Raw genomic sequence first — 12,863 nt, forward strand, 5'->3', positions numbered from 1 at the left:
ATTCTGTGTAATTAAAGTTGCCTTTATTTACCAAAAATTGATTGGAAAAAAGTTTCTTTTGATTTAAGAAAAGGAAAAAAAACTTCCCTTATAGAAAATGTATCTTTTGCAGAGTGAGAATGGGCTTGCTTATTGTCTGATTTTTCAAATATTTACCACAGTGCAGTAGTAAGCCAAAAATGTAATTCCGTTTATTTCTTTGGAAATATTCAGGTTTATTGGGAAAGACTATTCTGCTGCCCAAGAAAGTATTGAAGATGACATGAAGGAATACTATGCTAAGAATGCTGCAACAACTGTGATACAGTCTGTAAGCATTGGGCAGCTGGTTGCAGTAAGTGCAGAGGAAAATGCATGGCTGCGTGCTCAAGTAATTTCTTTTGAGGGCGAGAAAGTTAAAGTAAGTCACTCCTTCAGGACATTCTATGTAAACAGCTTGCCTGGTTTGTGTTTTTAAAAAAAATATAGATTGCATACTTTTATGGTCAAGACTTTTCTGCCTAACCCCCAATCCCTACCCTGTGGGCAGTAGCTACTGAGAGGGTGTGGTCTTGTAATACGATGGCGGTGTGGCATCAGCATGATTCATCACTGTGCTTTGTGTCCAAAAGAACATACAACAGGGAAGATAACTCTTCAGATTTTTTAGTGTGGCACTTCTGTTGAAGCTCAACTCTTAAGCTGACTGATTTGTTACGGAGTCCTTCACAAAATTAAACGAGAACTGTGCCGTGTAATGCTAATAGCTCCGGCATGGCCAAGGCAATATTGGTTCACGGAGCTGCTTCGCCTAGCGGAACGTCCACATATTCCCTTTAAGCCAGTATTCAATCTCATACCAATTAACAAGAGTGAAGTAGTTCATCCAAAGATAATCTAGAAGCCTGCTCCTCACGACACTGAATATAAAATTTCCTAGCTATTGTGAAGGAAAGTTTCAATTCCATTAAGGATGCGGAGGCAAGGATTATGCTGATCTCTTCCATATTTTATTGCTCAGCAGCTTTAACACATTATTTCTGAAAAAGAATATTAGTTATAGATTCCTTACCTTAGAATTACCCCCAGGCTTCAGACTGAATCCGGAGATTTTTTTCTTGTAACAGTACCCCTGCGTTGTCTGCTTCGTGGTTGCCGGGAGAACGTTGCCGTGCCTACTTAGACGCCGCCCCTGTGCGCTGATGTCAGTTCTTTCTTTTTCCACGCCAGCCTAGCTCAGATCCGTAGAGAGCTTACCCCTTTAGTAATTTTTTGACTAAGCTTTTTATGAAGACTTCTTTTTCGAGACATCGACTCCTGGTTTGCGAGGGATGTCCCATCGTCGGACCAGCTTCAAGCCCTGTGAGGTCTGTCACAAACTGATGTCTGTGATAGACCTGCACCTCGTGTGCCTTTGGTGTCTGGAGCACGACCACGGCCCGAATGCGTGCTCAGATTGCCGGGCCATGAACCCGAAGTCTTTGCGGGAGCGGTCCCAAAACGTGTTGGATGCCCGGCAGGCTGCATCACTCCTGGTCTCGCTCAAGGAAAAGGTCTCGAGACCAGTCGCGGAGCCATCACACCTCGTCCAAGTCTTCGCACTCCTTGGGTAAGTCGAAGCACAAGAAAAAGGTGAAGAAGCTCCTTCGCTCTTCGTCTTCTCCCTGTCGGTCGGTTGATGCAACGCGGGATCCAGGGCGTCGTTGCTCTAAGGCTCTGTTTCCGGTGCCTGATTCAGGAACGACTCCACGCCTCCCCCTGCCCAGCTATGTACATTCTACGAAGCCCTTTAAACCATCTTTGGGCAGCCCGACTATGCTGGTGCCCCTTCGGGCCCCACGGAGTCAGTAGGGGATCCTGGGCCTTCAATACCGGTGGCTCCGGGCCCTCGATGCTGGTGGCTCCGGGCCCAACGCCGTAGGTCCCCTGTGGATCCAGGCCTGGATCCAGATCGACGCCGGTCGACCTTACTCAACCTTCTCCTGCACTGATCCCAGCGACGCCGGCCCCATCCTCATCCCCAAGATGGAGACGGACCGACATTGGCAGACGTTGAATCTGACGCCGAAGGGTTCTTTTGTTCCCTTGTTCATCCCAGGTGTTCCATATCGCCCTGAAGGTGGTGATGAGGACTGGGAGAGGTCGTTGGATTCTTTGGCAGACCAGTTGGAAGAACCGGACTGGAGAGAGGACTTGGTTGACGCCAGTGATCTGGACTCTTCACCAGACCGTAGCATGCTTTCTACCCCTACCGCGGCTACGGAGTAGGGAGCGTCCTATGCAGTGGTGGTGCATAGGGCAGCCGAGGCTTTGAGCCTGGAGCTCCCTACAGTGGCAGTCAGGACTAATCTCCTGACGGAGCTGCTTCAACCTGCGGCAACTTCCTCAGGACCCCTCTTGCCCTTACACCAAGCCCTCATGGATGTCCTTCTGGGCACTTGGTCCAAGCCCAGCGCAGGGGCTCCTGTGGAACGGACGATTGCCCGCCACCACCCCCGGCAATCCCATTTTCCTCACCCAACACCCTTCCCCCAAGATGTTTGTGGTCCAAGCTTCTTCTTCCAAGGGCGCATTCCTTCTGCTGCCACAGACTGCATCCAAGAAGCTGGATCATCTTGGGAAGCGCATGTTCTCTTCCTCCAGCTTGGCACTGCGATTCGTGAATACAGCGTGCCTCTTGTGCCGATATACCCATACAGTCTGCGATATGGTTACCCACGTGCTGCCTCAGTGCCCGGAGGAGGCCTGGGCTGTTCTCTCACAGGCTGTAGTAGATGGAAGAGACGCAGCAAAATTCACAATTCGCTGTGGACTGGATACCCCCGACTCACTGGACAGAACGATTGCCACGTTGGTAACCTTTCCGCGCTATGCCCGGTTGATGACTTCTGGCTTTTCGGGGGATGTCCAAGCCACCCTGCTGGACATGCCCTTTAATGGCCATTGCCTTTTTGGTGACAAGGCAGACTCTACGCTGGAGCGTTTAAGGGTTCTCGAGCTATGGTCGGATCCTTAGGCCTCGCAGCGTCCTCCCGTCCACCACAGTCTGCGTTTCGTGGCTATGGAAGGGTCACCCCACTGAAGTTGCCCAGCCCCTCTGCGTGGCTGCGGATGTGGGACTTGGCGACCTCGCAGGTCTGGGAGCCAGCAGGGTGGGCCAGTCCACACTCCCAACACCCCTGGCAGCAGCCTCCAAACCCTCCTAGTCTGACCTTTCAGGCCCATCAGCTGCCAGTGGGTGGCAGGATTCGCCATCACCTCCCCCAAACCATCATGTCAGACAGGTAGGTTTTGTAGATAGTTCGAAGGGGCTACTCCCTCCCCTTCGAGAATACCCCTTACTCCATGCCAGCGACTTACAATCGCATGTCGGAGGATCATTTGGTGCTCCTCCGCCAGGAAGTTTCTGCTTTTGGCCAAGGGAGCTATCAAAAGGGTCTGTGCGCCAGAAGTAGGTCATGGTTGCTATTCCCGCTACTTTCTACTTTGGTTCAGGTCCTGTCTGCCCTCGACCCTGGAAACTGGATGGTGGCGTTGGACTTCCAGGGCACCTATTTCCATATTCCAGTATTGCCAGCCCACAGACGCTACTTGCAGTTCACGGTAGGCCACGAGCATTTCCAGTTCAACGTGCTCCCGTTTGGCCTTACCAGTGCTCCTCTGGTGTTCACGAAAGTGAGGGCGGTGGTCGCAGCTCATCTCCGCAGACCAGTGGTTGCAGTCTTCCCCTATATGAACGACTGGCTGTTAATGGTGGGCTCTCCCCAGGCTTTCGTCTCCCACCTCCAGACTACGGCAGACCACCTGCATTCTCTGGTGTTCACTATCAACGTGCCCAAGTCACACCTGACTCCCTCTCAGTTGCTCCTTGTGAGAAAGTGCCATCTTTCTTGCATGGTATGCCCCCACTTTTTGTTGAATTGCTGAATGTACTTTGACTGAGTGTGCCCTGGGCTCCTGCCAATCAGGTGCCCAGGGCCTATGTTCCTTCCCTAAAACACACAAAACCCAAATTGGCAAACCCTGGCCACATGTCAGCCCCTGGTAAATGGTACCCTAGGTATCCAGGGCCTTGTGACCAGGAAGGCCTCTAAGGGCTTCAGCACTCATTGTGCCACCCTTAGAGGTCCTGTGCCCTTACACACACACACTGCCTTTGCAGGCTGGGTGTCTGGGTGCAAGACAAAACAAAGTCGACATGACACACATCCCTGTGTGCCATGCCCATCACCTACACTGCCCTGGCATACATCAGCCACCCCTCTAGCTGGGTGCTCTATGCCAGTGGTGTGGGCACAGGAGCAGAAGCCCTGTGCCCCTACATTACCCAGGTCCATTCCTGAGCACTGTAAGTGCAGTGCTGCCATTTAAGAGTACATGGTGCTGAGAGCTCGTCAAACACGAACTCCACAGCACCATAATGCCAAACACTGAAGACTGAGAAGTTTGGTATCAAACTTCTCAGCACATTAAACCCACACTGATGCCAAAGTGGGATTTAATGTACCAAGCACCCCAGAGGGCATCTTAGAGATGTCCCCTTAAACCTAACCTACAATCCACGTCTGCTCTGAGGCTGCCTAGGCTGCCACACAGCAGACATGTTGCTGGACCCCTGGGTAGGAGACCCCTGCTCTCCTGGGCCTGCAACAATGAACATCCTGGGCGAGGTGCTAAAACTCCTCCTCAAGGATGGGCAGGGGGAAGCTTCGAAGGCATGCCGCCTCTGTGAGCTTCCCCAGGCCACGGCAACCCCCCACTCTGGCGGGAAACTTTGGCCGAAAACCCCAAATAAGGACAGGGGATGTGCCAGCCTGCTAACCCCACCCCTCAGGTGGGGGAGGCGAGGTGAAGCACATCTCCGGGCTCTCGCCATCTTGAAGATGGGAAGCCCTACCCTATCAGGACTAGGCTACTGCCCCCTCCCACAGGAGAGAGGCAGGATAGGGGGTGTACCCACCCAGGACAGGGACCCATTGGTCCCGGCCCTTCACCTATGTAACGCCCCTAAATCTAGTATTGAGGGGCACCCTGAACCTTCCTTCCCCAGATTCCAGATTCCAAAATACAAAGAAGAGCAAGAAGAAAGAAGACCTGCCCTGCAGCTGCCAAAAAGAGGAAGACACCAACTGCTTTGGCCCCAGCCCTACCGGCCTGTCGACTCTCGAACCTGCTCCTGCTCCAACCCGGCATCTCTTGTGGCCAGCAACCTCACAAACCCCTGGCTACCTTTTGGCTCTAAGCCGCTGGGACTCCCATGAGTAGAGGCTCTACTCAAAACCTACCTCTAATCCCTGGCAGCAGCCCGGAACCGCGAACCCAGCACACTCTGCACCAGCCAAGCCTGGCCAGTGCCGGAGTGAACAAAGACCACGAGGACGACCCCACGGCGACTGTGACCCCGAGTCCGGCACCCAAGGACCTCCCTCGACACTCCTGAAGAAGCCTGCAGCCTCAGAACAAGGTGCCCCCCCCCCCCACAGCGATCAACAGAGGGTAAGATTTCCTGACACCAAAAGGCACCCCTGCACGCGGCACCCCGCGGCCCCCTGTGCCCAATCCCGGGGTACCTTCCTATTCTCCAACTACCCAACTTACCTCTCGAAGTGGTGGTGGCACCTGAAGAATCCTCGTCCCCGAGCTTGCAGTCTTTAGCTAAACCGGAGATTTCCCATTGAAATCAATTGAGCGCCCGAAGGCTCAAAAGCACCCTGCACCCAGCCGCCCGAGTGGCCCTGGCAGTACAACCTCTACACCTACCTACTTCCCCACTTGCCCTGAGTAAGTGACCAGGAGCCCAGCTCCCACAGCCGCGTGGCTTGCTAGTCAGCAGCCACCAACCGAGGCCCCCCTATCCCTCATAGGATAACATTGGGCCTAACTCTCTCTGCAGCCGGCCGCCCTAGAGTCGCTGAGGGTGAACCAACTGTACCTACCTGACCCTGGGGGACCCCTGAGTCTATGCCCAGAACCTCAACTCTGCCAGTCGAGTACTTTCCTTTAAACCGATAACTCTATTTTCACCATAGGGTAACATTGACTGGCTTTTTCCTGAAATTTCTTTTAAGTGTGAACTTTTCAAATCTTAAAATATTCACCAAAAATCAACCGAGTAACGAAAACACTAACCTGCTCTTAGGTGAGCTCCCAGTGCTGGATCTTGGTGCCCAGCACTGACTCTGAAAAATACTTACAACTGTACTTGCCAGTAACCCAATTTTCTCCCATAGGAAATCATTTACTGTTTTTCTGTGAAATTTCTTCTAAGTGTCAATTTCTGCAATCTTTAAATATTCTTTAAAAATCGTATAATATCTGAAAACGTAATTACTTACCTGTTTTGGATAAAGGTCCCAGTACTGAGTCTAGGCACCCAGTACTGGATTACAAAAGTAACGAGAACATACTGTACCTGCATCTTGAATTTTCTTCCATAGGGAATCATTGACTGTTTTCTTTGAAATATTTTCTAAGTGTCAACTTTCAAAATAGCTAAATATTGTTTGAAAATCATCACAGTAATTAAGTCGACTTTCATCACTTGATTCTAAGTACTGACCCAGGACTGAATCTAGGATCCATTCCTGGAATTCCAAAAGTAACCCTAAAAGTAATCTGTTGCAAATAACTTGAAATTTCCGTTGAGCTCAATGCATTGTTGTTTAAAATAGAGTTGCCTATTGCAACCACGTGTAACTGTTTACAAAAGTCAATTGCATATTGCAAAAGTATTTATATAAAGCATCTCATTCTGAGAAAGTATATTTTAAATCCAATTGTTGGTTCTAAAATAAAACCAGCATATATTTTTTATATATAAACTGTGAGAAGTTGGCCTGATATATGATGTCACTAGTTCTAGTGTACACCCTGTATCAGTCCAAACAACCCTTATGGTGATTGGTTGTAAAGTCAACCTTATAGGCCAGCTATCCTAGTGGTAGCATGGACAAGAGCAGTCTTAGGCTAAACTCTGTGTGGCATGTGAAGCCAGCTGTTCTACCATTATAGTCCCTTGAATACCAAATGAAAGGACACCACACCAAGTATATATAAAGTTAGAATGTATTTATTCTAGCATATACCCTCAGCACTCTTTATGAGGTCAGAGGTCTAAGTACAAACAATTTCTCAAGTAGCATACGTTAAGTTACACAGGAAAATACAGTTGGGCCCAGGGGCCACGCAAACCATGTACTAAGAAAGTGATACAAGTACCACGTCACGAACAGGGAGTAGGCCTAGGGAATCGCTGGGGCTACACTACCCTACCAAGAGTTACGAAGTGGGAGGCCCACGGGAAGCGTGTGCAGTGTGGAAACACACACGGGGGTTACATTAAAGTCAATGGGAATGTAGCAGTTAGACATAGGAAGAATAAGGACACTTCCGAAGTAACTAGGAGGAAGCAACTAAAGACTTAGACACTTGGATAGTCAATATCCACTGGAGCACCGGAGTACTCGCGTTATCTCATCCACAGGAGACTGGTGCATAGGAGTGAAGATGTGTCGGGTGTCGTCGCTGGATCCTATGGATGCCTGAAGAACAGATGCTGGCAGGCGGCCAGGAGGAAGATGTCCGGGGGATCCAAGGATGGATCTTGAAAGAAGAACACCTGCAAGCAGAGGGGACAAAGTCTGGGTCACTAGCCAGTGACCGTGTGGAACCAGGAAGGAACCAGGCGATGTCGTGCAGAACACAGGTGATGTCGGGAAGCTTGTCTCTGCAGCTGCGTGGACCAGGAGGCGTCGAGGATGACCAGAACCAGGGTACGAGCTGTCCCACGAAGGATCTTGCTGATGGCGGAGTCGACGTCCCGATTGGAGTCAACAAGCCTTGGCAAAGGCAACCCACGCGGATAGGGGAATTCGCTTCAGGTGCAGACCAGGAAGGTCTGAGGTGCTTCTCCTTTACAGGGAAGCAAGGGCCAGTCTGGAGGAACCAAACCAGTGGTGTAAAGTTAAAGGTTCGTCGTCACAGAGGCTACTAGCCAACGAGCCAGCAACCGGACAGACGCGTAGAGCAGGAAAATGCAGAAGGGCCCCACGCAGAACTCGTGGAGGGCTGATCTTCGGTGCAGATGGTGCTCGGGGTTGGGGCTTCTCAATCCCCAGAGTACAACTTCGAGGATGCCTCAGAAGCTGCGCTGGAAGCTACTAGCCAATTTTCCCAGGTAGCCGGTCCCACGTCTCTCGTCGCCTCCACGGATCTCAGCTCGGCTGTGGATGTGGATCAGGGTCGGAGAAGTCTGGAAGTCAAGGCGCTGGTCGGGCTCTGCAATCGGTTCCTTGTAGAACTTTGGGCAAAGCAAACCGCAGGCTGCTTGATGGTGCCTGTTTGCACAGTGTGGCCACTCCTTGGCCACAAGGGAGATTCTTCAGTCTTCTTCTTGTCGTCAAATGTCAAAGGTCCAGAGTTTCGTGTCTTGTTTCAGTTCAGGATAATCCAAAGTCCTAGGGACTCAGCTCCCACTCTTATACTAATCTGGGGGGCTGGGTTACCTGCTAGGTCCCTCCTATGGGTGGGACCAGGGAGGGGGGTGGTTACACCCCCTTCCCTTTGTCCAGTTTCGTGCCAGGACTGGGGCTGGAGTGCCCCAGCACCGGTTTGAACCGGGCTATGCATGGGACACCTTGTGTGCCCCAGGCAGTGTCTCGTTTCTTTCATCCCTCCCTGCCTCAATACACTAAGGCCTGTCTGGGGTGGTGCTAGCACCTCCCAAGGCAGGAAACCTATTGTCCAAGCCTCCCTTGCTGGAAGGACTCCCAGCAGCAGGAGGTCAGACTTGTGTCCGTGGCAGCAGCATCCATTTTGTGATGCTGGGGCTCTGGTTAACTTTAACCGGGTAAGTAGGATTTCAACATGTCTTCCCCCTCTAGAAGGGGGGAATACTATCCTCATCACCAGAAATGGTGTGGGGGTAGTATTCCACAGTATTAGACACCTTACACGACATGTTTCGATAAAGCCAAACCATAGTTACCATAACCGCGAGGATTATAAGGCACTTTAAGAGTATATGGTAGGCGATATCATAGAACAGCTATAAGGACATGGTTCCGAAAGCTGTAGACCGGCTAAGCTCATGCTAGAGCACCATCTCACTTGTTACCAAGCACTCTGCCTCCAGGATTGTTAAGGCCTGCTATAGGAGTGGCTGACAGGTTACCCATGTGTCTATATATGAGGTAGGTATAGGGATACTATACCTAAGCAAGTCGTGATTACACGACCTTGTCCCAGCTGAGTGATGAGCCAGTTGTGTCATGATGGGAGGCCAGCCAGGGGTGGCATAATACATGCTGCAGCCTCTGGTAGGCCTAGGGTACACCTATGCCCTGGGTACCTAAGGTACACTGTACAGGGCCCTATAAGGTGATCCTTACCAATTGGGTTATGTACCTAAAGTACATAGTATGAATTTAGAGAGAGAACAGCTGGGCTGTTGGTCTGATTAGCAGGCCCACAGCCACATCTTAGTCGTAAACCAGTAAAGCAAAAGCAAAAAGTGGGGGTGACCATAGGAAGCAGACCCTACTCTCCTACATAAACCATTGGCCTAGAGTTCAGTTATTGAGTGTGTGAGACCATTTGCTGACTGAATGTGTACAACAAATGCTTTACACTGTCCTCTGATACTGCCTTACTGCTCGACCAAGCTACCACTTTAGAGAGTAAGGTTATATCTAACTTTAACCTCTGTCAACCCTGGGGGACTGTGGACTCTGTACACCCTGTACCTATTAAGGAACAGTATATACACAGCCACTTTCTCACACTCCTCTTCATCAGGGCTGTTCTGGACACAGAGCAGTTTCGGGCCTATCCTCCTGAATAGCGGGTCTGGGATATTCGGGCAATGATAGCGATGTTTCAGCCTCTCTCCCGGATTTCGAATTTCGGTGAGAATTATCCCGAGGCTGTTGGGCCTCATGGCCTCCTGCATCCTGCTGGTGGATCATGCCAGGTGGCATATGTGGGCTCTGCAGTGGGACCTGAAGTTCCAGTGGGCACAGCATCAGGGTAATCTTTCCGACTATGTCCAGATCTCGGAGGGAACTGCGCAACAACTGAAGTGGTGGTTAACGAACCAGGATTAAGTCAGAGGCATATCCCTCTCCCTTCCCCAACCAGACCTCACAGTGGTGACTGATGCATCACTCCTGGGATGGGGCGGCCACTTGGGGGAGGTGGAGATTAGAGGAGTCTGGTCTCCGGCGGAGGCCGGGCTCCATATCAACTTATTGGAGTTCTGGGCGATTCGCTTGTCACTGAAGGCATTCCTTCCCTCCCATAAGGGGAAGGCAGTGCGGTGTTCACAGACAGCACCACTGCCATGTGGTACTGCAACATACAGGTCGGGGTGATGTCGTGGACCCTTTGTCAGAAGGCTCTTCGCCTTTGGACATGGCTGGAACATCAGGGCATGACTCTGGTGGTTCAACACCTGGAATGTTGTCTGAACGCCAGATCGGGTAAACTCAGCCGTTGGTGCTTGGTGGATCATGAATGGCGTCTTCACTCAGCGTTGGTGCAAGGTCTTTTTCAGCAGTGGGGAGAGCCTTGGTTAGATCAGTTCGCCACCGAAGAGAATGTGCAGTGTCAGCAGTTCTGGGCATAGGAGTTTCCAAGGCGGTACTCGCTCAGCAACACTTTTCTCACAAGTGGAGCTGCAGCCTCCTGTACGCCTTTCCGCCTGTAACACTTCTGTCCCAAGTGCTGAAGATCTAGCGTGACCGGGCTCAAGTCATTCTTGTGGCTCCGGACTGGGAATGAAGAGTTTGGTACCTGAGCTCCTGAGCATGGCCATCGATCCTCCGATCAGACCGTCCCTTCGGGAAGATCTTCTTTCGCCGTAGCAGGGGACGGTCATTCACCAGAACCTGCCCAGCTTCCACCTCCTTGCTTGGAGATTGAGCGGCGATAGTTGACCGCTTTTGACCTTCCACACGAAGTCTGTAATGTCATCTTGGCAGCCAGGCGTCCCTCCACTAAGACTGTATACGCCTGTTGATGGAACAAGTTTTATGGCATGGTGCACAGCAAAGGCTGTGGATCCCCTTTTGGCCCCTGTGTCTGAGGTTCTTTTGTTTCTCCTTTCTTTAGTCCAGCAGGGCTCTGTTCTGAACACTCTTAAAGGCCCATCTGGCAGCCATTTCTGCTTTCTTCGGCTACCAGATCAGCCCTCTTTGTTCAAGTCCTCTATTGTTAATAGGTTCTTTAAGGGCAATATTCATCCGTTCCTCCATCTCCTTTCAGAATGCCTCAGTGGAACTTGAATCTGGTCTTGACTTACCTTATGTGTGCTCCCTTCGAGCCCCTTCACAACTGTCCGCTTCGGCTCCTTACTCTGAAGACTGCTTTTCTTCTTGCCATCCCCTCTGCTCGCAGAGTGAGTGAGCTTCAGGCTCTTTCTTCTAAGCCCCCTTTCTTCTATGTGCATCTGTACAAAGTGATGATTAGGGCGAGAACCTCGTTCTTTCCTAAAGAAGTTACTTCTTTTCACATAGGCCCAACTGTCACTCTGCCCACCTTTTCCCCACCCTTCCAAGGATGAGGAGCGACTCCACTGTCTGGACCCAAAATGTGTGCTGTCCCTTCTACCTTGACCGCACGAATGATTTCCGGGTGGATGATAAATTCTTGGCTATGTGGTTGCTAAGAAAGGTCTGGCTGTCCAAAAGTGTACCATCTCAAGATGGGTTGTCCTTTGTATAAAGATTAGTTACGCTTTAGCAAAAAGGAACCTCAAGTGGGGCTGCGGGCGCATGCCACTAGAGCTACGGCAGCAGCTACTGCTTTGTCGACAAGTGGGACTCAATGTGACATCTGCCAGGCAGCCACGTAGGCATCTATGCACACATTCAACAGATGTTACTGCCTGGATAGTCAAGTCTGGAGGGACGGCTACTTTGCCCGTTCTCTCCTCCAGGACTTTCCTTATGGACTTGGTTTGCAGACCCTCCTCCGGGGTTGGTTTTGCTGTGGGTATCTATTCTAAGGTAAGGAATCTATAACTAATAGTCCCTTTCAGATGAACAAGTTACTTACCTTCCGTAATGATGTATCTGTAGGATACATTTATTAGTTATAGATTCCTTACCGCCCCACCCATGCTCTGCGAACTGACTATTAGGGATAGGGACTCCCTTGCAGGCCCCTTATTGTGGCGCACCAATGGTCAGTGTCTTTCATGGCTCTGTGCCTCTTGCATGGAAAGTCATGTCCGAATTGACGTCAGCGCGCAGGGGCTGCGTCTAACTAGACGACAGACGCGGAGTCGACCGACGCCAGTTTCCGACGTGCATGGGTACTGCTAAGAGAAAAATTCTCCGGATCCGGTCTGATGCCTGGGGCTAATTCGAAGGTAAGGAATCTATAACTAATAAATCTCTTACAGATACATTGTTACCGAAGGCAAGTAATTTGTTCAATAAGACTACATATCCCATGAGTGTTTGTAAAATCCAGAAAACAATCAGAGGCAGTTCCATATAACCAACATCAAGGAACAGCACTTGCTCTTTCGTCGTGGGAAATGCGTCATCCTGCTTTTCTATCAATAGTCCTGTTTTTGATTGGATCCTGTAGAAACCAAGAAAGATCTGCATCAATCCCAAGTAACAAAGCATGTATCATGTTTCAACAACATCAGCCGTCAACCCTCTACCAGTCATTAGAGAAACAGGTTAGCCAATGACCATCAATCATTAATTTACAAAAGCGCAATTAATCTCTCATAGGCATTCCCCCTGTAACCCTATGTGATCAGCAATACTTATCCAACATGTACACTTCAGTACATCAAGGGAGGGTGAGAATATATTTTTCAACTGGGCGGGATAATGCTCGCCTCTGTGTCCTTAATAGATTTTAAACTT

General features: G+C 50.4%; 1 protein-coding gene across 1 annotated transcript in view; it reads left to right on the plus strand.

Moving 5' to 3' along the window:
- Positions 1 to 12,863, plus strand: part of TDRD7 (tudor domain containing 7) — a 991,711-nt gene that overhangs the window by 429,419 nt on the left and 549,429 nt on the right. Inside the window, exon 8 of the mRNA XM_085636595.1 lies at positions 214 to 400. Within this exon, the coding sequence (XP_085492721.1) occupies positions 214 to 400 (187 nt within the window). The remainder of the gene's footprint in view (positions 1 to 213; positions 401 to 12,863) is intronic.

The sequence above is a fragment of the Triturus cristatus genome, chromosome 2_1 (assembly GCF_964204655.1).
Source record: "Triturus cristatus chromosome 2_1, aTriCri1.1, whole genome shotgun sequence".
NCBI lineage: Eukaryota > Metazoa > Chordata > Amphibia > Caudata > Salamandridae > Triturus > Triturus cristatus.